Source organism: Pan paniscus, chromosome 20 (genome assembly GCF_029289425.2).
Source record: "Pan paniscus chromosome 20, NHGRI_mPanPan1-v2.0_pri, whole genome shotgun sequence".
NCBI classification, from domain to species: Eukaryota; Metazoa; Chordata; class Mammalia; order Primates; family Hominidae; genus Pan; species Pan paniscus.
This window is the reverse complement of record NC_073269.2, coordinates 63,524,866-63,550,128: the sequence shown is the minus strand read 5'-3', so window position 1 is coordinate 63,550,128 and position 25,263 is coordinate 63,524,866. Positions and strand designations below refer to the sequence as shown.

The 25,263-nt window shown below is 43.2% G+C and overlaps 1 protein-coding gene across 1 annotated transcript; it reads right to left on the bottom strand.

The window, feature by feature from the left end:
• Positions 1-1,957: 1,957 nt before the first annotated feature.
• On the bottom strand, positions 1,958-24,633 carry LOC100970784 (zinc finger protein 805). Its single transcript, XM_008969770.4, has 4 exons — positions 23,310-24,633; positions 20,182-20,308; positions 15,524-15,619; positions 1,958-11,152 (listed from the first exon to the last, which is right to left on the bottom strand). Exons 1-4 carry the CDS (start codon positions 23,337-23,339, stop codon positions 9,522-9,524), a joined length of 1,884 nt encoding a protein of 627 aa, XP_008968018.1. The 5' UTR covers positions 23,340-24,633; the 3' UTR covers positions 1,958-9,521.
• Between the last annotated feature and the right edge of the window lie 630 nt (positions 24,634-25,263).

Sequence of the window (25,263 nt, the reverse complement as noted above, 5' to 3'; positions counted from 1 at the left end):
TTCTATACCATGTTGCCTGATGTAGGTACCCAGTACTCTAGAAATTACATGGAAATGTAACTTCCATGTAATGGTTTGAGGTGGCATTTTGAGAGGCCAATTTTATTATTCAGGTATGGTGAGGCCAACAGATCAGGAGATACTGCCATTGAAGAGATACTTAGCTACACACACTTCCCAAGAAAGGGGCACACACCAGGCAGTGTAGGACCACATGCGGAAGCAGCAGGATCGGAAAAACAGCAGGAGTTGGGGGAAAGCATGGGCAAGAACCTTCACTGTGCTTTTGCAGGTAAGAATGGTCAAGACAAGGTAAGCAAGCTAAGCAGGGTTAGGCCTGGCTTTTTTATTTTATTTTATTTTATTTTGAGACAGGCTCTCACTCTGTCACCTAGGCTGGAGTACAGTGGTACCATCATAGCTCACTGCAGCCTCAACCTCCTGGGCTCATTTAATACTCCCACCTCAGCCTCCCAAGTAGCTGGGAGTACAGCCATACACCACCATGCCTAGCTAATTATTATATTTTTTTGTAGAGATGGGGTCTCACTATGTTGCCCAAGCTGGCCTCAAACTCCTGGACTCAAGTGATCCTCCCACTTGAGCTTCCCAAAGTGCTGAGATTACAGGCCTGAATTTCATTAGGAACTGTCCCTACTTGCTTAATATCTGACCCTGGAGTGGTTATGGCAGGAAGATAGTGGCTCCATGTGTGAGGCCTTGATAAAGGGGGTGGGGGAAGGGAATGGACACTGAATTGTTTGGTTGCATATTAAAGGCACATACCCAGGGGAGTCCTTTGCTACCACTTAAAATTAGCTAGTCCTGGGATGGGCAGTCTCTCAGGATCAGCAAGGCTCCACTTGCCAAACAGCAGAATAGCCAGTACAGTGGCTCATGCTTGTAATCCCAGCACTTTGGGAGTCTGAGATGGGAAGATTACTTGAGCCCAGGAGTTTGAGGCTGCAGTGAGTTATGATCGCACCACTGCCCTCCAGCCTGGGTGACAGTGAGATCTCTCTCAAAGCCAGCATAATAAAAACATGTGAATACATGGATCTCCAATTTAAGTGAGGCAGAGTGGCTATGAATGTCCTTTCCAGCAGGTAAGAACAAGGACAGAAAGTATAAGCAGGTAGTCTGTCTCCCAGGTCCACGCTCTTGACACTACTCCAAAAGAGGCAAAAGAAACTGTCCATTTACAATTTAGCTGAGACCTTCCAATTGTGAGATATGAAACACAAACAGATTTTGCTATGAGCAAAAATAATCCATCTCTTAGCAATCATTAAAAATATTCAATTCTCAAAATTGAAATACGTCACTGAGCATTGTGGAGCCTCCCCAGCTTTCCACAATGGAAAGGAAAGGCTGTCTGTGGGCCGGAGTCTGAGTACAAAGAGGAGTTACATATACAAGAGACCAGATTTCTTAAGGTCTCTAGCATCATGTCTCTGTAAGGGCCCTCTCAGCTGGAGCCAACTGCTCCCACTTCCTCCAAGTGAAACTCACAGACAGATCCATCAAAGTGACTAAGCCTGCAACAACATATTCTTTAATCTCAAATTATCCACATTTAATGATAAATTATGGCGAACTCCATATTCTCCAACTATCTCTGTTGTAGCCAGAAGCTACAACTTTCAATAGCAAGAACAAAGAGTGGATGAGAAACTGACACACGTGCTAGGGAAAGAACACGGCATTTACCTACCCATCACATCTTTGCCGAAATAAAGGCCAAGAAAGGGTTTATCTGCAAATCAAACCACTTGAAGCCTGTCTGTGAAAGATACTAGGCAGAGGCAAGATCCTTCCTCACAAGACTTCCTCTGTTCCCTGTCATCACTGAATTAAATCCTGGCTAGTTTGTTAAGTATTTTCACTGTGACTCTTTTTTTTTTTTCTTGGTTACAATGGTTTACACGTATATAAGCCTTCATCTCAAAGCTATGGCTTATTTCTGTTATAGAAAATTTTATTTGCTTAATGTTTGTTACAGAAACTTAAGCTAACTCAGCATTTTTCCATTTAAGTTACTGTGAAAAAGAGAACAGAGCAGGACAGAGACTGCTATTCTTTGATCTTGCAAGGTTCATCCTTGGCTGGAGTCTGTACTTTAGGTTTCGGGAAGTTTCCCATTGTTCCCAGTAATGAGAAGTAGCTCTGTGTGCCTAAACTGTCTTACGCTGAATGCCTCCTGTTCTTCTGGAGGTCTAGAATTGTGGTATGTGCTAGAAAGCAAGTCCAATATAAACTCTGAGCAATGGGTGCTCAAGACGACTTCCTGGGACACATCTCACGTGTGTTAAGTCCCAGATGGAGCTTCAATGAAGCACATCCTGTGTGATTTCATTAAGATTCTCGAAGATTGTGCCTGGTTTCCTCTGGACTTGGGTTTGAGCCTTTTACTGAGTTTGCTCTGGATTCTTCCGGTGTGGTAAATCATAGCCCTTGAGTGTGACAAAATGCTGAGTCCTGTGAGTCTTCCTAGCAAATCAAATCTGGAAGGGGTCTTGAGGACTCCAGCATTCATTCGTTATGATTTCTACAATTGTGTACATAGGTCCATAAAAGTCCACGTAGATTCTCTTCGAGGTCAAGGTACGCCATATATGGTGCCACCTATATGCACAGCTTTGTGGTAAACGCGCTGAGGGAACTGAAAATTATAATAAAAAATACCCTGCTGTGTATGGCCATTTACCAACACACAGATATATATTGAGGGTCTACTACGGAACAAAAAGCAATGGGGCGGTGGCTGGACGTGGGAATGATAAAGGAGAAAGAAATGGCCACAGTGTGTCTGGTTTGAGTAACAAGACAGAAATTAGGGGGACACACTGATGTTCTTCAGGCATCTCAAACACACCTAAAACAACATGCCTTAGCCCTTCTCTACTCCTCCTCCCCAGCCCTCCCACATATCCTCAAACCCAGACATTCTCCGTCTTTTCTACAGTCACAATAGCTTATGCAGGCATTAAAGAGTGAGTCTGGTTTATCTCATTTGCTTGAAGGAATGGCCAAGATGTACTGTCAAATAAGAATAGTAGATTATAAATAAATGAGCACAGTTTTACCCATTTTAGTAAAAACAAGTGGTGACCAGGAAACAAAGACCCACTTTATGAGAAGCAATAAAGTGGTTAAGGACATGGATTCTGAAGCCAGTGCAGTGGCTTCCAGTCCCCAAACCCAAATTTCACAATTGCGAAATCTTTGACAAATTCCTTAATCTTTCTGTACCTCAGTTTTCTAATCTGTTAAAGGGGGGAAATAACATTATGGAGTTGTCATAAAGGTTAAAAGAGCTGACGCATGTAAAACATTCAAAACAATGTCTGATACACAGTAATAATTTGTGTTCTCTTAGGATGATTATGGGTGCATCCCCACGGCCAAGGTCATGGCCACATGATACATGCATATAGGCTCAGTGAGTGCAAATACAGAAAAAGTGTGGAAGGATGACCAGTGGGTAACAACATGAGAAACATCCAACCTGGAGACACAGATTTAGGGAAACACTGTAGGTAATTGAGAGTAAAGTGTCTTCAGCGCAAATTAACTCAGTCATGGGGTGAAGGACAAGTTAGAAAACAGCAATGATCATGATGGATGCTGGGAAGTAAAGCTGTTTTACAGATGGAAGAAAGACACAGACCCTAAAAAGGAAAAAGCCAGGAATTCACAGAAGCCAGGAAAGGACCTTCAAGTCAGAGATTTAGCAGTATGGAGGTCCAAAAAGAGAGTGAGGGGGTCAAAAGGGACCTTTCTGAGACGTGCTTAAGTCAGGCAACGGTGGTGGAAGCCATTCAGTAGTATCTGGGGAGTAAAAGGAAATGTAAAGGGGTGGGGACAGTGCACAGAATAGTTACTCAGGGCATGTGTGTGGAAGAAAGAATAACCAGAGCTTGATAGGCAAGGAAGGGTGAAATAGGTTGGAAACGAGGCTTGAGATCTGACTAAAGCTATACATTATGGGAAAGAAGCTGGTTAATAAGGAGAAGTTAAAGACTAAACAAGAGTATGAAAGACAGAGGACTTAGACAAGTTTGGTTGGGGAAGGGTGTGTGTGTCTAATAAGAAAGTGTAAGAGTGATCTTAGAAAAGGAATGACCCCTTCTCCATTGAGGATATAACAAGGCTTACAGAGCTGGAGGATTTTACATACAACCTTCCCGTGGAGTACGTAACTCTGAATGATATGCAGATCACCCTGATATAAGATCTGTTGACAGAAATATTTAAGAAGCCCAATATAAAAGATTACAAGACTTCTACTCCTCCAGATAATTTAGGATTTCTATTCAAATATTGAGACAAACCACCAGAAAACCATGACTCTGGAATTTAGTTTTTTCTGTTTTCTGAGCCCTTTAGTATTATAAACTAAGCAAAGAAATCAAAGATGTACAAAAGAACCAAATGGAGGCCAGGCACAGTGGCTCACACCTGTAATCCCAGCACTTCAGGAGGCCGAGGCAGGTGGATCACAAGATCAGGAAATCGAGACCATCCTGGCTAACACAGTGAAACCCCGTCTCTACTAAAAATACAAAAAATTAGCTGGGCATGGTGGTGGGCACCTGTAGTCCCAGCTACTCGGGAGGCTGAGGCAGGAGAATGGCATGAACCCGGGAGGCAGAGCTTGCAGTGAGCAGAGATCACGCCACTGCACTCCAGCCTGGGCAACAGAGCAAAGACTCTGTCTCAAAAAAACAAAACAAAACAAAACAAATGGAAATTAAACAACTGAAAAATACAGAAACCAAAACGAAAACTCAATGGACAAGCTCAACAGTAGACTGCATATGGCAGAAAAAAAGAATCAGTGAGCTGAAAAAAAGTCAACAGAAATTAACCAATATGAAAAAAAGGGAAAAACAGACCAGAAAAAGGGGGTAAACATGAAAGCACAAGAGACCTCTGAGACAGTAACAAAAGCTCTACCATTCATATCACAGAGAGGAGAAAGAGTAGGGATGAAAAAATATTTCAAGAAATAATGGTTAAAAATTCCCAAATTTGGCAAAAGGCATAAACCTACAAATCAAAAAGCTAAACAAAAACCAAACATGATACACTCAAAAAAATTCCATGTCACACACCTCATAACCAAACTTCTGAACACTACAAAAAAAAAAAAAACACTTTGAACGCAGGTTGATAAAAATGGCACATTATGAACTAGGGAACAATGGTTCAAATGGCAACAGATTTCTCATCTGAAACCATAGCGGACAGAAGGAACAAACATGTTTCTCAAATACTAAAAGAACTGCAGACCCTAAATCCTATTATCCCACAAAAATATCCCTCAGGAATGAAGGGAACATAAAGACACTTTTAGAGACACCAGCAGACTGACCCTAGAAAAAAGGCTACACAAGTTCGCCAAACAGAAAGAAAATGTTAATAGAAGGTGGCTTAGAATTTCAAGAAAGAATAGTGGAATGGGTAAAGAGATCAACAAGCAATACTTCCTGTGACTTTTGTAAAATATATTTGACAGTGGAAGCAAAAATTACATTTTCCAACATAGTGCTCAATTTTGAAGAGAAATTACTTTAGACAATTATATTAACAGGCAAGGTGAAGGGACCAATGGAAGTAAGGTTTCTATACATCAAAGTGCTAAATTTTTCATACCATTAACTGTAATTATGTTACATATGTACATTATACTACTTAAAGCAACCACTAAAAAAATTAATACAAAGAAATATATTTAAAAAACACTACAAATATATCAAATGGAATTCTAAAAAATGTTAAAGACAAAAAAAAAAAAAAACCCAAACAAACCAAGAAAGAAGCAACAGGAAACACAAAAAACTAATCATAAAATAGCAGACACAGCACTAACATAATTATTGCAAACTTTAAATGGTCTAAATACACCAATAAAAGACAGAAATATGCAAACTGGGGCCACAGTGACACATACCTGTAATCCCAGCACTTTGGGAGGCTGAGGTGGGCAGATCACCTGACGTCAGGAGTTTGAGACCAGCCTGACCAACATGATGAAACCTCGTCTCTACTAAAAATATAAAAATTAGCTAGGTGTGGTGGCAGGCACCTGTAATCCCAGCTACTTGGGAGGCTGAGGCAAGAGAATGGCTTGAACCCGGGAGGCAGAGGTTGCAGACTGCGCCACTGCACTCCAGCCAGGGCGACAGAGCAAGACTCCGTCTCAAAAAAAAAAAAAAAAAAAATGCTGTGTGTGGTTGCTCATACTAGTAATCCTAGCACTTTGGGAGGCTGAGGCAGGTGGATCACCTGAGGTCAGGAGTTCGAGACCAGCCTGGCCAACATGGTGAAACTCCATCTCTACTAAAAATACAAAAAATCAGTCAGGCATGGTGGCGGATGCCTGTAATCCCAGCTACTCAAGAGCCTGAGGCAGGAGAATCACTTGAACCCAGGAGGCGGATGCTGCAGTGAGCCGAGATCACACCACTCCACTCCAGCCTGGGCAACAAGAACAAAACTCCATCTCAAAAAAAAAAAAAAAAAAAAGATACGCAAACTGGATATAAAACCACAGCCCAAATATATGCTGTTCACAAGAAACTTACTCCCAATATAGTGATATGGATAAGGTTTAAAAAAAATGATGAAGTATAAATCATGCAAGCATTAACCAAAACGTAAGAGTTGACCACACAAATATCAGATAAAAATTGATAAGAGTATTAACAGGAGCAAAAAGGGACATTACTTAATTATAAAAGGGTCAATACACCAAGAATACTAAGCAAACCTACATGTGTATATACCAAACAACAGAGCTTTAAATTATGTGGAGCAAAAACTGATAGAACTTAAAGGAGGAATAGGTAATTCCACAATTATAGCTCAGGACTTCAAAATCCTTCTCTTGGCAATTGATAGAAATACTACACAGAAAATCAGCAAGGATACAGGAGACCTAAATAACACCACCAACTAACAGGATCATACAAACTTTTACAGAAACTCCACCAAATGACCGAGAACACACATTCTTTTCAAGCAGCTATGTAAAACAAGACAGCCTATATCCTGGGTCATAAGGAAAAAAAGTCAACAAATTTAAACAGTAATGTCAAATGCAAAACAAATTAGAAATCAATAACAAATAGCAGGGAATACTCCAAACACTATTAAACAATATACTTCTAAATAATTCCTGGGTTAGAGAAGATGTCTCAAAAGGAATCAGGAATCTTAGAACTGAGTAAGATAATCAAAAGCATATTAAGACATGTGGGATGAAACAGCAGTGTAAGAAAAATGTATAGAACTTAAAGCTTATATTAAAAAAGAAGAAAAGCCTCAAATCAATAACCTAAACATCCACCTCAGGAAACCACTGAGTCAAATACAACCAGAGCAAGTAGGAGAAAGGATACAATACACATCAGAGCAGATACCAGTGAAATTAAGAACAGAGACCAGAGAAAAATCAGTCATATAAAGTGCTATTTCTTTGAAATGATCAATGAAATTGACATATGTCTACAAAGACTGACAACAATAAGTGATACATTTCCAATATCAAGAATACAACAAGGAACATAAGTACAGATCCTGCTGCCATCAAGAGGATAAAAGGAAATATTTCAAAGAATGCTACAAATTAGAACATTTACATAAAATGAACACTTCCTTAAGAAAATCTACAAAAATTCATCCAATATGAAATACTCTGAATAGTTCTATACCTATTAAATAAAATAAATACATAATTAAAAAGCATTCAAAAGGAAAATCTCCAGGTCCCACTTCTTCACTGGAGAAAGCTACCAAACATTAAAGGAACAAATAACACCAATTCTACACATGATCTTCCAAAAAAACAGAAGAGAATTCCTTCCAATTCATGTTAGGAGGTTAGTTATCATCGAGACATCAAAACCAAACAGTAACAGTTGAAGAAAGAAAACTACAGATTATCACTCATGAAATCAGAGGAAAGCTTCCTCAACAAAATACTAGCAAATGAAATACTGTAGCATAGTACACAAACAAAATTATACTCCATGATCAAGTAGGGCTTATCACAAAGATGTGAGGCTGGTTCAATACTTGAAACTCAATCAAGGTAACACATCGTATCAACTGACTATAGAAGTAACATCACATAATTAAATCAATTGGTGGAGAAAAAGCATATGACAAAATTCAACACTTATTAATAATAACCAAAAAAATCCCAGCAAATTAGGAATAGAGGGAAACTTTCTAAACTCGATAGAGAAACTCTTTGGAAGCAACTTTCAACATCATAATAATGAGAAACTGAACATTTCCCCCTAATATCAGGAACAAGGCATGGATAGCTTGTCACTATTCGTATTCAACATCACACTGGAAATCCTACCTAGTACAATAACATGAGAAAAGCAAATAAAAGGTATACAGATGGGAAGCAAGAAATAAAACTGTCCCAAATTGCAAATGACATTTCTATATTTAAAATCCTAAGGATTCTCCCAAAAGAAATGGCAAGAAATAATGAGTTTAGGAAGGTTGCAAGACAGCAAAATAAGATTGAAAAAATAATGTTTCTGTATACTAGCCAACATCATGTGAAAATTGAAACTTTAAATATCAATGCCATTTACAATCACCCAAAAAACTATGCAGCTATAATTCTTATTTTAAATGTGCAGGAGTTATACTGTGTAAACTATAAAACAGTAATGAAATATATCAAACAAAATTTAAATAATGAAAAGATAGGCTATGTTCATGAATTGGAAGACTAAGATGCCAATTTTCAACACATTGATCTATAGATTTAACTCAATTTCTATCAAAATCCAAGCAAGAATATTTGAAAAACAGAAAAACCAATCCTAAAGTGTATACGGAAAGTCAAACTAGGAATGCTAAATGAATTTTAAATAAAAATAGTAAGAAAAAAGAAATCACATTACCTAATTTTGAGATTTACCATACAGCTATAGCAATCAAGTAAACCAACAGATGGGAATCAAGAAAAATTCTCAGTGTTAGTGTTTAAAACCCATTAAAAAAGAATTTTTTTAAAAAATCAAAGACCTAAACAGTATTAAGTGGTACAATAAAATGTGCGCATTCATGTTTCTTTTAATCCTTAAATATAAAAGTATTTCATAACTCAAGGCTTCATTATTTCTCATAAAAACAATGCTTCTTAAGAAGAGACAATGTTGTAGAACAAAGACATTGAGTAAGTTTCCAGACCTTCCCTTACTAACTTTCCTGACACAGGACAGAAATGTACATACAAGACAACAGTATAAAAGCAGTGTCTGCATTTCATTTTCTTTTCTATGTCACCTTTCTGTTTATAAAAATTCCTGAGATAACATTGCACTGTAAACTAATGAGAAAGATGGAGCTAAAGGTTTTCCCAAGTGCATAATAACCACTGGGTGTTTTTCCAGGATGAATTCAGATGGAGAATAAGGCTCTAAGCTGTGTGATTTTCTAATATGACTCCTTAGGTGACAAATGACATTTGGCAACAGAAGGTTTTCTCACAGTGAAGACACTTGTGGGGTTTCTCTTTGGTATGTACGATCAGATGCCATGTAAGATGCTTCCTCTTGCAAAAGATTTTCCTCAGTGGTGACATTCAAAAAGTTTTTCCCCAATAAAAGTTCTTGGATGTTGACTGAGGTCTGCCCACTTGTAAAAGGTCTTCCCACATCTGTTACACTGATAGGATTTCTCCCAGTATGCATCCTTTGATGCTGAGTGAGGGACGAGCTGCGACTGAAGGCCTTTCCACATTCACTGCACTCATACGGCTTCTCTCCAGTGTGGATGATAGAGTGTCGAATGAGGTTTGTGCTCCAGCAAAATGTTTTCCCACACTCGATGCATTCATAGGGCTTCTCTCCACTATGAATCCGCTGGTGCCTTGTGAGGCCTGACCTGCGGTTGAAGGCCTTTCCACACTCCATGCACTCATAGGGCTTCTCTCCAGTGTGGATGCTGAAGTGGCGAATGAGGTCTGCCCTATTGCTAAAGGCTTTCCCACACTCTTTGCACTCGAAAGGTTTTTCTCCAGTGTGGGCCCTTTTATGCAAGATGAAAGTAGAGCAGTGGGTGAAGGCCTTTCCGCATTCACTACACACATAAGGCTTCTCCCCAGTGTGAATCCGCTGGTGCCTCTTGAGGTAGGATCGGTGGTTGAAAGCCTTCCCACACTCGAGGCACTCAAAGGGCTTCTCTCCAGTGTGGATGACATAGTGGTGAATCAGGGCTGCGCTCTCACAGAAGGCCTTCCCACATTCACTGCACTCATAGGGCTTCTCCCCGGTATGAGTCTGCTGGTGCCACATGAGGTATGACCTGTGTTTGAAGACCTTGCCACATTCGAAGCACTCATAGGGATTCTCACCACTGTGGATGATGTAGTGTCGAATGAAACCTGGCCTATCTCGAAAGGCTTTGCCACATTCTTTGCACACAAAGGGTTTTTCTCCAGTGTGGCTCCTGTTATGCAAGACAAAAGTGGAGCGGTGGGTGAAGGCCTTTCCGCATTCACTGCACTTATAAGGCTTCTCTCCACTGTGAATCCGCTGGTGCTGTGTAAGGTGTGACTTGCGATTAAAAGCCTTCCCACACTCCATGCACTTATAGGGCTTCTCCCCAGTGTGGACCATGTGGTGCTGCAGGAGGTATGTACTCTTGCTAAAGGTTTTCCCACACTCTGTGCATTCATAGGGCTTCACTCCAGAGTGAATCCTCTCATGCCGAGCAAGCAGGCGTTTCTTGTTAAACACTTTTTCACATTCATTGCATTTAAAGATATTTTCCTCTTCCTGAATAATTGGATTTTTACCTGATCCATGTGAGTCACAGTCATGGACATCATCTCCTAAGGAGACTTGATCCTGTATAATCCTTGAACACACACTATCAGCTGTCCCTAAACCATCATGTTTGGGGCTCATTTTTCCAGGAAGCTTCTCCTTTTGGGAATCTAACCCTGGTCTCAAGCATTCTCCCTGCATTTCTGAAAACCCATCCTGATCCTTGGGTTGCCCCAACTGGGAGTCCCCTGAAGCTCCTTGTGTTAGTTGTCCCCAAAAAGAGATTCCTTCAGACAAGGCTAGCTCACAGGTGGTAGGTTCTGTGCTCTTGGGTTTTCCTTTGTCACCTGAAAGAAATCCAACACACAGAAGGGCTTGTTAGTAATGTAAAAAGAGAAGAAACAAACTCACCACTTCAGTAAAAAAACATGAAGTTATAAATGGTGCCTTTATGTCTGTTATATTTTGCCATCTTGAACCCCAGATCTGTAATTTGTTTCTTTTATTTTCCTTGGATTCCTGACTCCTTGAAAGGGAGACCAGGCAGAGAGACCAGGTGAGGGGACAGGGCCTAGAGTGGAGATATCGCTTCAATTCCAGACTAAATATTTATATAAAGGTAACTCATTATAGGCCCCTAAATAGTTTATCCTAAATAGATGACTCTGGCTGAGGTCTGGTGGCACCAGAAAGACCAACCAGTGAGTAGAAGGTTAGGTCTCTGAGCCACGAGATATCAGCTGAACTCTGGAAAAGGGACGAAGGCTGGAAACTTCACATGGCAATGTGGGCAATGTCTCGATTAACCGTGCTTGTGTAATGAAGCTCAACAAACTCTAAAAACCAGAGCTCCAGTGAGTTTCCTGGGTTTGCAATGCTCTGTGCACATATTTTACACTCAATGCTGGGTGGGTAACAAGTTACTGAGGAAGCTTTGTGTTTGGAACCCCTTCAGCCCCACATCCTGTGTCCTCTTCTAATTTGTATGCTTTGTCTGTAATAAACAAAACTGTGAGTATAATAGGTTTTAGAAAGTGTTGTGAGTCTTTTTAGCAAGTTATGAAACCTAAGGTTGGTTTCAGGAAATCCCTGAATTTGCAGTTGGAATTAAGAGGATTTGGGTAGACTTGACAAAGTCCTGGAGGACTGTGTCCTTATCTTGAGTTTGGCTAATCCTGGGTAGAAAAAGATCAAGGCAGTTTTCCAATAGAAGGTACCCAGTGAAGTAAGTCCCACTTGTCATGAGAGAATGTGAGAAAGACACTACAGCCTTAGGAGAAAGAATATGCAAATGAGCTATAGTGCATGAGAGGGTGGTGGTGATGAGAATCTAGGGAAAGATGAGGCACAGGGGGACTGATTCCCAAGATTCTGACCTAGGTGACAGCTGTGAAGAGCAGTGCCACTCTCAGGACAGAGCTCATAAGGCAGAGGTACCACTCTGGCACAGACATAATGCAAACTGGGAATAAAGAAGAACAGAGAGCTCAGAAATCCCCTTGCACATAGATGGGGCTTTGGTAGATGGCAAAGAGGCACAGCACCTCAGTGATGAGAGACTACTAAGGAATTAGAGCTAGAAAAATTGGCTACCAACACGGGGAATGGAAATATTGTATTCTATCACATTCTATACTCAAAATCAACTTCAGATTGATAAAGACTTAAATGCCAAATGGCAAGTTTTACAACTTACAATAAAATAAACAAGAATACCTTTTTGACATTAGGGTAAAGCAACATTTTTTCCACAAGGTACAAAATCATTAATCACGTAAAAAAAACATAAATCAGACTATGCTATGTAAGGAACTCATTGAACAAAAGATACTTTAAAAAGAGTGGAAGGACAAAATTAAAAACTAGAAGAATATACCAGCAGCAAATGTAACTGATAAAAGATAGGTATCTATAATGTACAAAAATAAAATCAAAAAGAGAAAGCCAAAGAAGTTAATTGAAAAAAAGGCATTTATCACCAAATAACATCTCACAGAAGAAAATATAGATTGGCTCAGAATCATGAAAGACACTAAACCACCCTACCAATGAGGAAAATGCAAATCAAGAGCACAACAGATAATATTTTGTGTCCATTTAATCGGCAAAAATTGAGGGGCCTTATAGTTTCAAGTATTAGATAGGATATGGATCAATGGAACCTTCCAAAAATTCCTGAGAGGAATTTTTTGATATAGGCCCTTTAGAAAACAATGAGAATGATCTTGCAAACTAGAACATTTGCATAATCTATAATCCAATTATTTCACTCCAGAAACATCAAAAATGTGTCCCTACACATGTGAAAGATGAACAACATACATAAATGTCCACAGCATCACTGATATAAAAACATGTAAACAATTAAGTGCTCAGACAGTGAATGAATATATGAATACACTGTGAACCATGAACACTGAATTGCTGAATTTTCTTCAAGGGTAAGGAAGTTGAGCATATTTTTATGTTGAGTACAGAAAGGATGAAGTTACAAAACAAGCGGAATATAAGTGAAGAAAAAACGTCCATGAAAACGTATAATATAAACTCTTGAAAAAACTGGCCGTGGCCAAGGGTAAGACCTCTTCCACCAGGGGAAAAGAGAAGCTACCGATATGAGAGGTTGAGAGGAATGTGTAAGGATTGCTGATTAAACAATGTAAGTAGATGACACTGTCAACACGAAAACCTGCTAATACATCAGCAGTCATATGCTGAGTTGCTGGGGAAATATTAACTGTCTGGAACAAGGTCTGAATGCTGGAGTACCCCACGCAGGACAAAGAGCTGACCAGAGGCACAAAGCAGATACAGAGATTAAGTTTTGGGAGTCTATTAATATCCCCTAGAAAAAAGATGGTAAGAGTTTAGAGTAAGACCATAAGGGGGCCAGGCCCGGTGTCTCACGCCTGTAATCCCAGCACTTTGGGAGGCCGAGGCGGGCAGATTACCTGAGGTCGGGAGTTCGAGACCAGCCTGACCAACATGGTGAAACGCCATCTCTACTAAAAATACAAAATTAGCCGGATGTGGTGGTGCATGCCTATAATCCCAGCTATTCGGAAGGCTGAGGCAGGAGAAACGCTTGAACCTGGGAGGCGGAGGTTGCGGTGAGCCGAGATCGCGCCATTGCACTCCAGCCTGGGCAACAAGAGCAAAACTCCATCTCAAAAAAGAAAAAAGCAGAAGGATAGGTCTCATGGAGGTGATAGAGGGATGAATTCAGGAGGCATGCATGACGTGAAATCGAAAGGCTGTGGAGATAGGCTGGATGCAGGGACTCATGGAGGTGGAGGGGTTGACTTGTCTGAGGTTGGGGCCAGTCCCCTAATCTGCCTGGATGGCAGAACCATTCACGGAAACTTGGGAGGTGGCAGGAGTGAGCAAGATCATGGGTTCCTTGTTAGGCATGTTGAGTTTTGTGCTTTTGAGATTTTCAAGTGCAGATGTGGCACTGAGGAGGGGACAGTCTGGAACAGACTCTGAAGGGCTGAACAGGGACTGCACAGACACTCAGGGTTGGATGAGCAGCTCAAGGAACCCATGCGGGCAGAGGCCAAGGCTCTGCAGTGGCACCAATCCACACACATGACAGATGGCCTCAGTGCCCTCAGCAGCCTGAGTGTGGGACACAGAAGGTCAAATGTCACCCTGAGGTTTTTGGAAAACAGGAGATATAGGAAGACATGGGCAAACTACTGCTTCTTAGTGTCTGATTGACACTCAGGGAATGGGTGGAAGGAGAAGGTGGGAGAGGCTGATAGGCAGAATATAAGTGGAAAGAGAAATTGGGAGAGTAAGAAAGGCCCTATTCCCCAGAGTTCAGAAGGAAATGTAACGTATCATCACTCATCAATGTTTATATGACATGAGTAACACTCATAGCTTATTTTGATAAGTCACTTACTATGGCTCAGAAACTATGCAGTTTTATGCATTAATGTATCACATGATTACATCTTCAAACTGCCCAATGGCATAAAAATAATGTTTTTCTTTTTTGTTTTTTATAAAAATAATTTCTAATATCATTTTTCAGGAACAGACTGAGTGTAGTGGACTGAGTAGGTGCTCACCAGACCATCTGCTCTTCTCCTTGGACAGGCAGCTCAGCCACAATTCCTAGACTCATGGACCCAAGTACAGCCAAATGCCCAGTTCCCATGGGTGAGATGTGAGGGGAGGTCTGGAAGTGGGTATGACTTTCCTTATTCCCTTAATTCTCTACCAGCAAGAAGATGTCAGGACAACCTTAAAGCAACAGGTTGATGACAGAAGGACTCTAGGTCCTGAATAACTGTGTGGTACAGAGTTCCCTGCTGACCCACACAGACCTTGGTATGAGTGAAAAAGAGTTTTCATGTGTGAATCATTTAAATTTTGGAGTTTGTTGCATACAGCAGTTGGTATTAACTTAGCCAAACTCATATACAAATTTCACTAGGGTCACAGAGTAGATGACTGGCAAACCAGGTTTCAGGCACACAAGGTTGGAGCCCCAGGACCAATCTCAGTTCATACACCTCACTCCTCCCCAGGAGTGGTGACAAGTGCGATGGGGCTGGGAGGACGGAGAAACCACAGGTTAAAGGGCTCCAAGGCTCCCAAACCCTTAGAGAAGCCACAGTGAGAAGCTTCCCAAGAGATCCCAGGGCCAGTGATCTCCTCGAAGTCTCAAGCCAGCAGGGACTCCGACCTGCCCAGATCTTGGCTCCTACCTGGACAGGTGCCTTGGGAGAGGTCTTCCTTCCTGGTCCATGGCTCCTGCTCATGCTCTAGGTGGCAGATCAGCTCAGGTCTGGGAACAGGACACCCTGTTCATGGAGAAAGCAAGTGGACACATGGATGTGGGTGAAAAGAAATAAAGACCTTCAATCTAGTCTGGGACTTCAGGATGGGGACCAGACCTTGGAATGAAGCTACACCCATCCATGGGAACAAAAAGTTAGCACGTGATCTAGAAACCAAGGGCAGGCCATGTCATGCTGCCACAGAATCTCTACTCCTAATAGTAAGTCAAAAACTAGTATTTATAGGCTATAACCATGTCCAGGGGACTATGCCAAGCATTTAAATGCATTAAAAAGTGAACAATATTTATGGAATATCTTAGAGAAAAAGCGATACACTTTAAATATTAAACATTGATTATTTTCATTCAAAACAAGGTATGTCTTCACTTATCTAAGTCTTTTTTTTTTTTTTTTAACATCCTAAGCAATGTTTTATAATGCTCTTCCTCTAAACCAAAGACTAAATGCGTCTGTTGCCCAGGCTGGAGTGCAGTGGCGCAATCTCCACTCACTCAGCCTCCTGAGTAGCTGGGACTAAAGGCGCGTGCCATCATGCCTGGCTAATTTTTTTGTATTTTTAGTAAAAATGAGGTTTCACTATGATGGCCAGGCTAGTCCTGAATTCCTGACCTCAGGTGATCCACCCGCCTAGGCCTCCCAGAGTGCTAGGATTATAGGCGTGAGCCACCATGCCTAGCCATTAAATGAGGATTCCAGTTGAGGATTTCCTCACGGTATACCCAGGAAGTGCATATCATAATCAACACCATTTTGTTGACAAAGAAACCCAGGCTTGGGGAGGTAAAGTGATTTGCTGAAGAGCACAGAACTGGTGAATGGCTGAGTCAATAAGGAAACCCAGGTCCTGCCATCTCTGTCTGTGCTGTTTAACCACAAAGCTCCACAACGCTGCCCAGAAAGTGCCAGGTCAAGGCATGCCAACGACAATAATCATGATGAGGACGACGGTAATAGTACTGGTGGAAACAGAGATTGTAATGGCTCCCTGCACGCAGCCTGGTCTCCCAGGTGCTGTTCTGAGCCTTTTCATAAAATAACCCTTGACCCTGGCAACAGCCCTGGGATGCGAATATGGTGTCCTCATTTGAACAATGAGAACACTGAGGCACAGGCAAGTTCAGTAACTTGCCCAAGGCCATCGAGTTTTTAAAGAGCAGAGCTGGGGCTGGACACCAGGGTTCTGGCTTCAAACCCTACTCTCCCAAGAAATACAGTAAGGAGGAAACCACGAGCACCAGAGTGGGTGGCAGAGGGTGGTGACGAGGCAGAGATGTGAGCTGGAGGATTCATCCTCAGGGACCAGCGGCCAGGATGAGGGGCAGGTCAGTGACTCCAGACCCCAGCATTTCATGAACCATTAAAATATTTAAAGACTGAACATCCTACTGTGATATGGTGACATAAGGATATTTACAGAAACTTCATATAGCAGCACAGTGGCTCGCATCTGTAGTCCCAGCTACTGGAGACGGTGAGGTGTGAGGATCGCAGTGAGCTATGATCTTGCACCACTGCACTCCAGCCTGGGAGACAAGAGTGAAACTTCATCTCAAAAAAAAAAAAAAGTTCACAAGAGAAGAATTTTTTCTACACAAAAAAATTCAGTGATAGCTTCATAAAATGAAGGTGTTTCATCTGTGCTGAGTAAGTTAAACTGGATGAGGGACTCACAGGAGTGGCTAAATTTTCCTTACTTTGCTGAGGACAGGGATCCTGTGAGAATAAACGGAGCATGAACACTGCCTGGAACAGGCCTGAGACACCCAATCAGTGCTCTGGGGATCTGGACTGGACTGTTAACTGCTTTTCTTTTTTTTTTTTTTTTTTTTTGAGACGAAGTCTCGCTCTGTCATCAGGCTGGAGTGCAGTAGCGCGATCTCAGCTCACTGCAACCTCCAACTCCCTGGTTCAAGTGATTCTCCTGCCTCCACCTCCTAAGTAGCTGGGATTACAGGCATGCGCCACCACGCCCAGCTCATTTTTGTATATTTAGTACAGACGGGGTTTCACCATGTTGGCCAGGATGGTCGCTATCAACTGACCTCGTGATCTGCCTGCCTTGCCCTCCCAAAGTGCTGAGATTGCAGGCATGAGCCACCATGCCCGGGCTGCTTTTCTTAAAAGTGATCCACTTTTTATTTTTCTTAGATTTCTTCAAAAATGGAATCCTTATCACTCTGGTAAATGGAAAATCCAGAGTCACTTGTCTTGATGGCAGGTAACCATGAAAATGTAGCAATAAATCAAAACAACATATACAAAAATTAGCTGGGCGTGGTGGCACCTGCCTGTAATCCTAGCTACTCAGGAGGCTGAGGCATGAGAAATGCTTGAATCCAGGAAGCACAGGTTGCAGTGAGCCAAGATCAAACCACTGCACTCCAGCTGAGGCAACAGCGAGACTCTGTCTCAAGACAAACAAACAGTGCTCTTTGGTCCCTGTGAGCTCATGCTGCTTGTTCAGGGCTGTGAGCCTAAGGCTGCTCCCTCTGTAGAAAAGGGGAAATTACCAACAGTTTGCAGGATGTTAAGTCTCAGCACTAAACCAGAGTTTTCCTCAAATGCTAAGGAGGCAAGACGAGAAGAAATAAAAGAACAACTTCCTCGAGTGTCTCTCAGCACCAGCTGATGTAGTGTCTGTCCAAGCACTCTCTGAAAAAGAGCTTCTCGCCTTAGCACAATTGACATTTAGGTCCAGGTAATTGTTTGTTTGTGAGATCGGGGGAAGAGGAGGAGAAAGGATCTGTCCTGTGCATTATAAGGATGTTTAGCAGCATCTCCACCCACTAGCTGTCAATGTTATCATCTTAGGTTTTTTTTTTTTTTGAGATGGAGTCTCGCTCTGTCACCCAGGCTGGAGTGCAGTGGTGCAATCTCAGCTCACTGCAAGCTCCGCCTCCCGGGTTCATGCCATTCTCCTGCCTCAGCCTCCCGAGTAGCTGGGACCACAGGCACCTGCCACCATGCCCGGCTAATTTTTTGTATTTTTAGTAGAGACAGGGTTTCACCGTGTTAGCCAGGATGGTCTCAATCTCCTGACCTTGTGATCCACCCGCCTTGGCCTCCCAAAGTGCTGGGATTACAGGCATGAGCTATCGCACCTGGCCCATCATCTTAGTTTTAACAACCAAAATGTCTCCACACATTGCCCAGTGTCCACTGAAGCTCAACATCGTCCCTGTTTGAGAACCACTAGCTTAGAAAGACACTAAAAAGGTAAAGGGAGGAGGCTATGGTGAGAAAGGGGCCTCCCCAAGATTCGGTGGTCAGGGAAGGGCTGGGTGAGGAGGCAATGGTGGTGCTGAGAAGGGGCGGCCATGTGAAATGCTGAATTACCCTGAGAACACTCATCAAAGAGAACAGCAAATGCAATGGCCTGAGGTGGGTGGGCACTTGGGGAAATAGCAAGAAGCCCAGCAAGGCTGCAGCAGAGTGACTTTAGAATCAGAGGATGTGAAGGTGATTGAAGGACGTGAAGGTTGTTTAGAATAACACCTGGTGGTACGGAAGGTCAATGTCTCCTTGGGGCCTGCCTGACTCAACCCTTCTTAGTGAACATCCCACCAACCCTTACACCACAGACTGGGCAGTGGAGCAGATACATGAGCAACCAGGCCCACCCAGGCAGATCCCGCTCTGGAACTCAAAAAAAGAACTGCAGACAGAGGCCAGTCTATGCTGGGCAGTGGGTGAGAGATGGAGGCAAGTATGAGCTGGAGGTGGAGCAGCATTTGCTGCCGCAAACACGCCCCATAGAGGCCAGAGAAACAGACAAGAAATCTGGAGGGGAAGGAGGGGTCACCAACAATAAAACCTGGGGTGGTTACTCTTCCCTTGAACTCGCTGAGGCAGAAAAAACCATACAGAGTAGACAGTGACATGAGCAGACCCAGACAGAGAAACTAGGACCCCATCGTGGTGGTTCTCAGTTCCTACTTCAACCCCTCATAACATACAGCTGGAAATCCTACCTTTGGGGTCTGCAAAACACCCCATTTCCTTCCACCAGCTTCTTCTCCTTTGGCTGAGAGCCAAAGAGTACTCTTATTTCTTGTCCAAAGCGATGCATGGAGACTGTATAGGAAGAGGTGAGTGTAGGCCAGGCGTGGTGGCTCACACCTGTAATCCCAGCACTTTGGGAGACCGAGGCGGGCGGATCACCTGAGGTCAGGAGTTTGAGACCAGCCTGGCCAGCATGGTGAAACCCCATCTCTACTAAAAATACAAAAATTAGCCAGGCATGGTGGTGGGCACCTGTAATCCCAGCTTCCCAGCTACTTGGGAGGCTGAGGCAGAAGAATCGCTTGAACCTGGGAGGCGGAGGTTGCAGTGACCCAAGTTCGTGCTACTGCATCCAGCCTGGGTGACAGAGTAAGACTCCCTCTCAAAAAAAAAAAAAAAAAAAAAAAAAAAAAGGAATAGGTGAGTATAGAAAATGACTGCATTTGTGGGAAGGAGGCAAGGCCAGTAAGAGAGGACTTCTTGACCCATCAGGCCTGGAGTCAGAGGGTGGAATGAAGGAGGTGGCAGATCCCCTGCATGGTGGAGGGGGAAGGCCTTACCCAGAGACACCAGGAGCCCACAGTTTTCCAGCATCACCTCCTGGTACAGGGTCCGCTGAGCTAGGTCCAGCTGCCCCCACTCCTCCTGGGTGAAAGTCACAGCCACATCATCAAAGGTCACAGACACCTGAAATGTCAAATAGAGGTAGTAGAGTTTGCTGTGGGACTATTGCATGTGCTTTGCTGGAAAAGGTGCAGCAAGATCAAGGCCCAAGTCACTGAGGGCCTCCTGAGGGCCTAACTTTGTACCAGGCTGAAGGAGGAAGGCAGACATTGCTTTGGACAGATTACTGTAATGTAAAAGAGAAAAGCCTCCTATATAGGAGCCATCAAAGAATAACAGAAGACAATGGCAATAACTCGTGGATAGCGAGATGTAGACAATTAGAGTTCGAGGACCTCAAAGAAATGAGGAAATAGTGACAATAATAATAGCAATAATGTTGACAACCACAGTGCCTGAGCCTCACTGGTCCAGCTCATGCTGAAGCTTCATGTTCTGTTTTAAAGCAACTACAAGTCCCAAACTCTGAAGTCAGACTTCTCAAGTTTGAATCCAAACTCCTGAAACTGACACTTGCCAGTTTTGTGACCTTAGGGACCTCATTCATCTCTGCCTCAATTTTCAGATGAATACAGAATTCCCATTTTCCCAATAACAGACACGAGTTATTCAGAGCTTACTGGACTTTGGGATTTTATTAATCCTCCCACAGCCCCTGAAGTATTACTAAACACCACCGCCAATCACCTCCATGTCACAGTCACTGACCTGAGGCTAAGGGATCTCCACAGATTCTCCTAGTCTTTTGTGTTTTCTGTTCGTTTGTTTCAGAGACAGGGTCTCACTCTATTACCCAGACTGGAGTGCAATGGCATGCTCAGAGTTCACTGTAACCTTGAACTCCTGGGCTCAAGCAATCCTTCTGCCTTAGCCGCCCAAGTAGCTGGGACTACAGGAACGCACCACTGCGCCCAACTATTTCTTTTTGGTAGAGCTGGGATCTTGCTATGTTGCCCAGGCTGGTCTCGAACTCCTAGCCTCAAGTGATCCTCTCACCTCAGCCTCCCACAGCACTGGGGCTACAGGTGTGAGCACCAAGTTCGGCCAGAGTTTTACATGTTATAAGCATGATTTATATATAAGAGACAGGATTTTAACCCAGGTCCCTCTGCTTCAGGGTTTAATACTGTGACCCCAACAATCCTCCACCACCCACATGAATCTACTATAATACAGTTGTGAAGCATTTCTACATATTTTTGCTATTTAATCTATTTTAGCAGCTCCTGAAAATATCCCCAAGATGTGGGCAAAACCCTCATCACCAAATTCACAAGTACCAAATGCCTGACGAGGGGCAGTGCCTGGACCAGCTCATCCTCTCCCCTGGACCCCAGGGAGATTGCATAATGAACCATCAGCCTTTTCCTTCCCTGAGTCCTGCCAGCATGTATCCCTAAGGCTAGTGTGCTTCAGGACCAGGAAACTCAAGTGGCTGAAGATAACACAGGCTGTAGTCATGAGAACCCAGGCTTATGACTGGCCAAAATGCCCTATGGGCTGAAGGCAGGACGAACATCCAACAAAAGACCACAGGATCTTGCCCTTCCAGGCCATGTCTCAGCAGGTGGGGATGGGGGGAACCATGGTAACCTCGTAAGTCCTCTTGGACCTCCTTAAACAACCAACACACTTTGCCTTTGTCTACACAGTCCTCTCTAGTGGAATGTCTGCCTTTCGCTTCCAATGGCCACTGTGACTTGCTGGAAAGACTGCAAAGTTCACCTCAGGGCTTCTCAGCCAACTGTCTGTAAAAACAAAGGCTCTGGTGGTCCACACGCTACATGTGAGTTTGTTACTTAAGTGCTATGTGACTTTCAGCAGGTAACTAAACAGGTTGGAGTCTTGACCTCCTCTTGTGTACAGCAGTGTTTATAATAGAATGTCACTTTAAGGAGATCAGGATTAAATGAGATGATAAATAATGCCCATTTCTCAGTTCACATCAAGGACTCAATGAAGGCCAGCCGTTACAGTTCTTGTGTTATTATTTATGCTCTTTGTCCCCACAAAATCCTTAAGACCTCAACTCAGTAGGTGTCTACTACTGCCAGATTCTCTATACAAAAACGCTAGACCAAGGGTGGGTGAGAAGGGGACTACTTTAGTCTGAACTGCCATGAAAGGCCGCTTTAAAGAAGTGACAATTGAGCAGAGCCAACAAGACGTGAAAGGGTCTTGCAGAGATCTGAGGATAGTGTCTGAGGCTGAATGAACTGTAAAGGTGAAGGCTGAGGGGTAGGAAAGAACTCTGCGTGATCAGATTGATGTGTCTGAAGGGCTGAGCCAGGGAGGAAAGGAAGGAAACAAGGACAGAGGTGGTCAGCCATAGTGGACCTGTGTCTGAAGGGCTGAGCCAGGGAGGAAAGGAAGGAAACAAGGACACAGGTGGTCAGCCATAGTGGACCGCGTAGGGACTTGCAGGCCAAGGCTGAGTTCGGATGATGTGTGTGGCGGGAGTCCCTGGAGTGGAACTTCATCCATCCTTCAAGCAATTATTAAGCAGCTATCAGAGGCCTGACACTTTAGCAGTGGAAAGCTGCAGAAGGGCTAACTAGAAGTGGGGCATCGTATGTGATTTGTTAGGCTGAGCACGTATGGCTTTCTCTGCTTGGTCCTCTTTTGGAGGCGGAGGCAAAAATTAGAAGAACAGTGAGTTACAAATCAAGTCCTATTTGGGGCCTACTGTTCCAGGAGTTACCGTTTAGCCTCCTGAAATGTCACCAGAGAGTAATCTAGCTCCTTGCAAGACTAACTTAAGGCAGACTGGCTTCCAGAGTAGTTTACTGCAGAACAGGAGGCTGGTTTCCTGGGCAGGTTGCTACAAAAAAACTGTACGTCACAGCCCTATAATCTATGTATAGTCTGGCTACTGTCCGCTTCAATATTCAGTCTCTCAGGTACTACCACGACAGGAGATAAACTAAGTGACGAGCCTGCTCCACGTTTCGTAAACAAACAAAACTACAAAGAGGAATCCTGTGGCTGTCTTGGCTTCCGGCCTGCCCAGGAGGCTTCCCCGAACTAGCAGAAAAGCAGCAAGGCCGAAACCTTGTCCACTCACCTGCGCCGGGTCCGTCAAAGCCATCGCCATACCGGGACCCTGAGGCCCTAGCGGGGCGGGGGCTGCGGCGAGCAGGGCGGGTCTCGCGGGCTCAGCCGAGCCCCACCCCTTCCCTGCGCCGGGCCCGGTGACCTTGGCTGACAGTCAAACTCTCTCGTTACGGGGAGGCTCACGGTTCGCTCCGAGACGCGGAGGTCGCTGTCGGCCTCCTACCTGCTCGTTTCCCCAGCGCCGCCGGGGAGGCGGCCACGGAACACCGCCCCCTCCCTAGAGCCGGCGTGGACGGAACCGTCGCGCCCAAATTACGTCCCATCCAAATGCCGGAAGTCCCGCCCCAAGCTTCGCAACCCACAGGAAACGCCCCTGTCCTGGACCATCATTGGCCCCAGGGCCCGCCGTCGCACCTGGCAGTACCTTGTAGTTAACGTAGTTTTTCTCTACAAACCACCTGCAAAGAGGACCGATCCTGAGCCGGCAGGCCTCGGTGTAAAAGTCGCAGCGGGCCTACAGCCCGGCTCAGACCTGCCTCTGTCCTGGGGGCACAACTCGGAGGCCAGGAACCAAGCGCGAGACCGTCCATTCTTGGCCGGAGGAAATCGAGCCCTAGGAGGCAGGGACATTTGCCAGGGTCAGGGCCAGTACAGAGACCCTGGACCAGGCTCCGGACTCTGACTTCCACCTTGCATTATTTCCCCTCCGGATCCTCTTATACAGATCAGCGGCCAGTCAGAGTAACCAAAGGGGGACGTCGGGTGGCGCGATGCCTCAGGCCTGGGATCCCAGCGCCGTGGGAGGCCAAGGGGGGGCGGATCGCTTGAGCCCAGGAGCTCAAGACCAGCTTGAGCAACATAGGGAGACTACCAAAAAAAAAAAAATTTTTTTTTAAAATAAGCTGAGTGTGCTGGCGCACACCTGTGGTCCCAGAAGGCTGTGGCAGGAGGATCGCTTGAGGACAGGAGTTTGAGAACAGTCTGGGCGACAGAGCGAGACCTCATTGGTACCAAAAAAAAAAAAAAAAAAGAAAGAAAAGAAAAAAAAGAGAGCGCGGTGGCTCACGCCTGTACTCCCAGCACTTTGGGAGGCCGAGGCGGGTAGATCACGAGATCAGGAGATCGAGACCATCCTGGCTAACACGATGAAACCCCGTCTTTACTAAAAATGCAAAAAATTAGCCGGGCGTGGTGGCTGGCGCCTGTAGTCCCAGCTACTCGGGAGGCTGAGGCAGGAGAATGATGTGAACCCGGGAGGCGGAACTTGCAGTGAGCCGAGATCCTGCCACTGCACTCCAGCCTGGGCGACAGAGTGAGACTCCGTCTCTCTCTCTCTCTCTCTATGTATATATACATATATATACGTATATATACATATATAATATACGTATATATACATATATAATATACGTATATATACATATATAATATACGTATATATACATATATAATATACGTATATATACATATATAATATACGTATATATACATATATAATATACGTATATATACATATATAATATACGTATATATACATATATAATATACGTATATATACATATATAATATACGTATATATACATATATAATATACGTATATATACATATATAATATACGTATATATACATATATAATATACGTATATACACATATATAATATACGTATATACACATATATAATATACGTATATATACATATATAATATACGTATATATACATATATAATATACGTATATATACATATATAATATACGTATATATACATATATAATATACGTATATATACATATATGTATATATAAATATATACATATATACATATATAATATATACATATATACATATATGTATATATAAATACATATATACATATATGTATATATTTATATACATATATACTTATATATACATATATACTTATATACATATATACTTATATATACATATATACATATATATTTA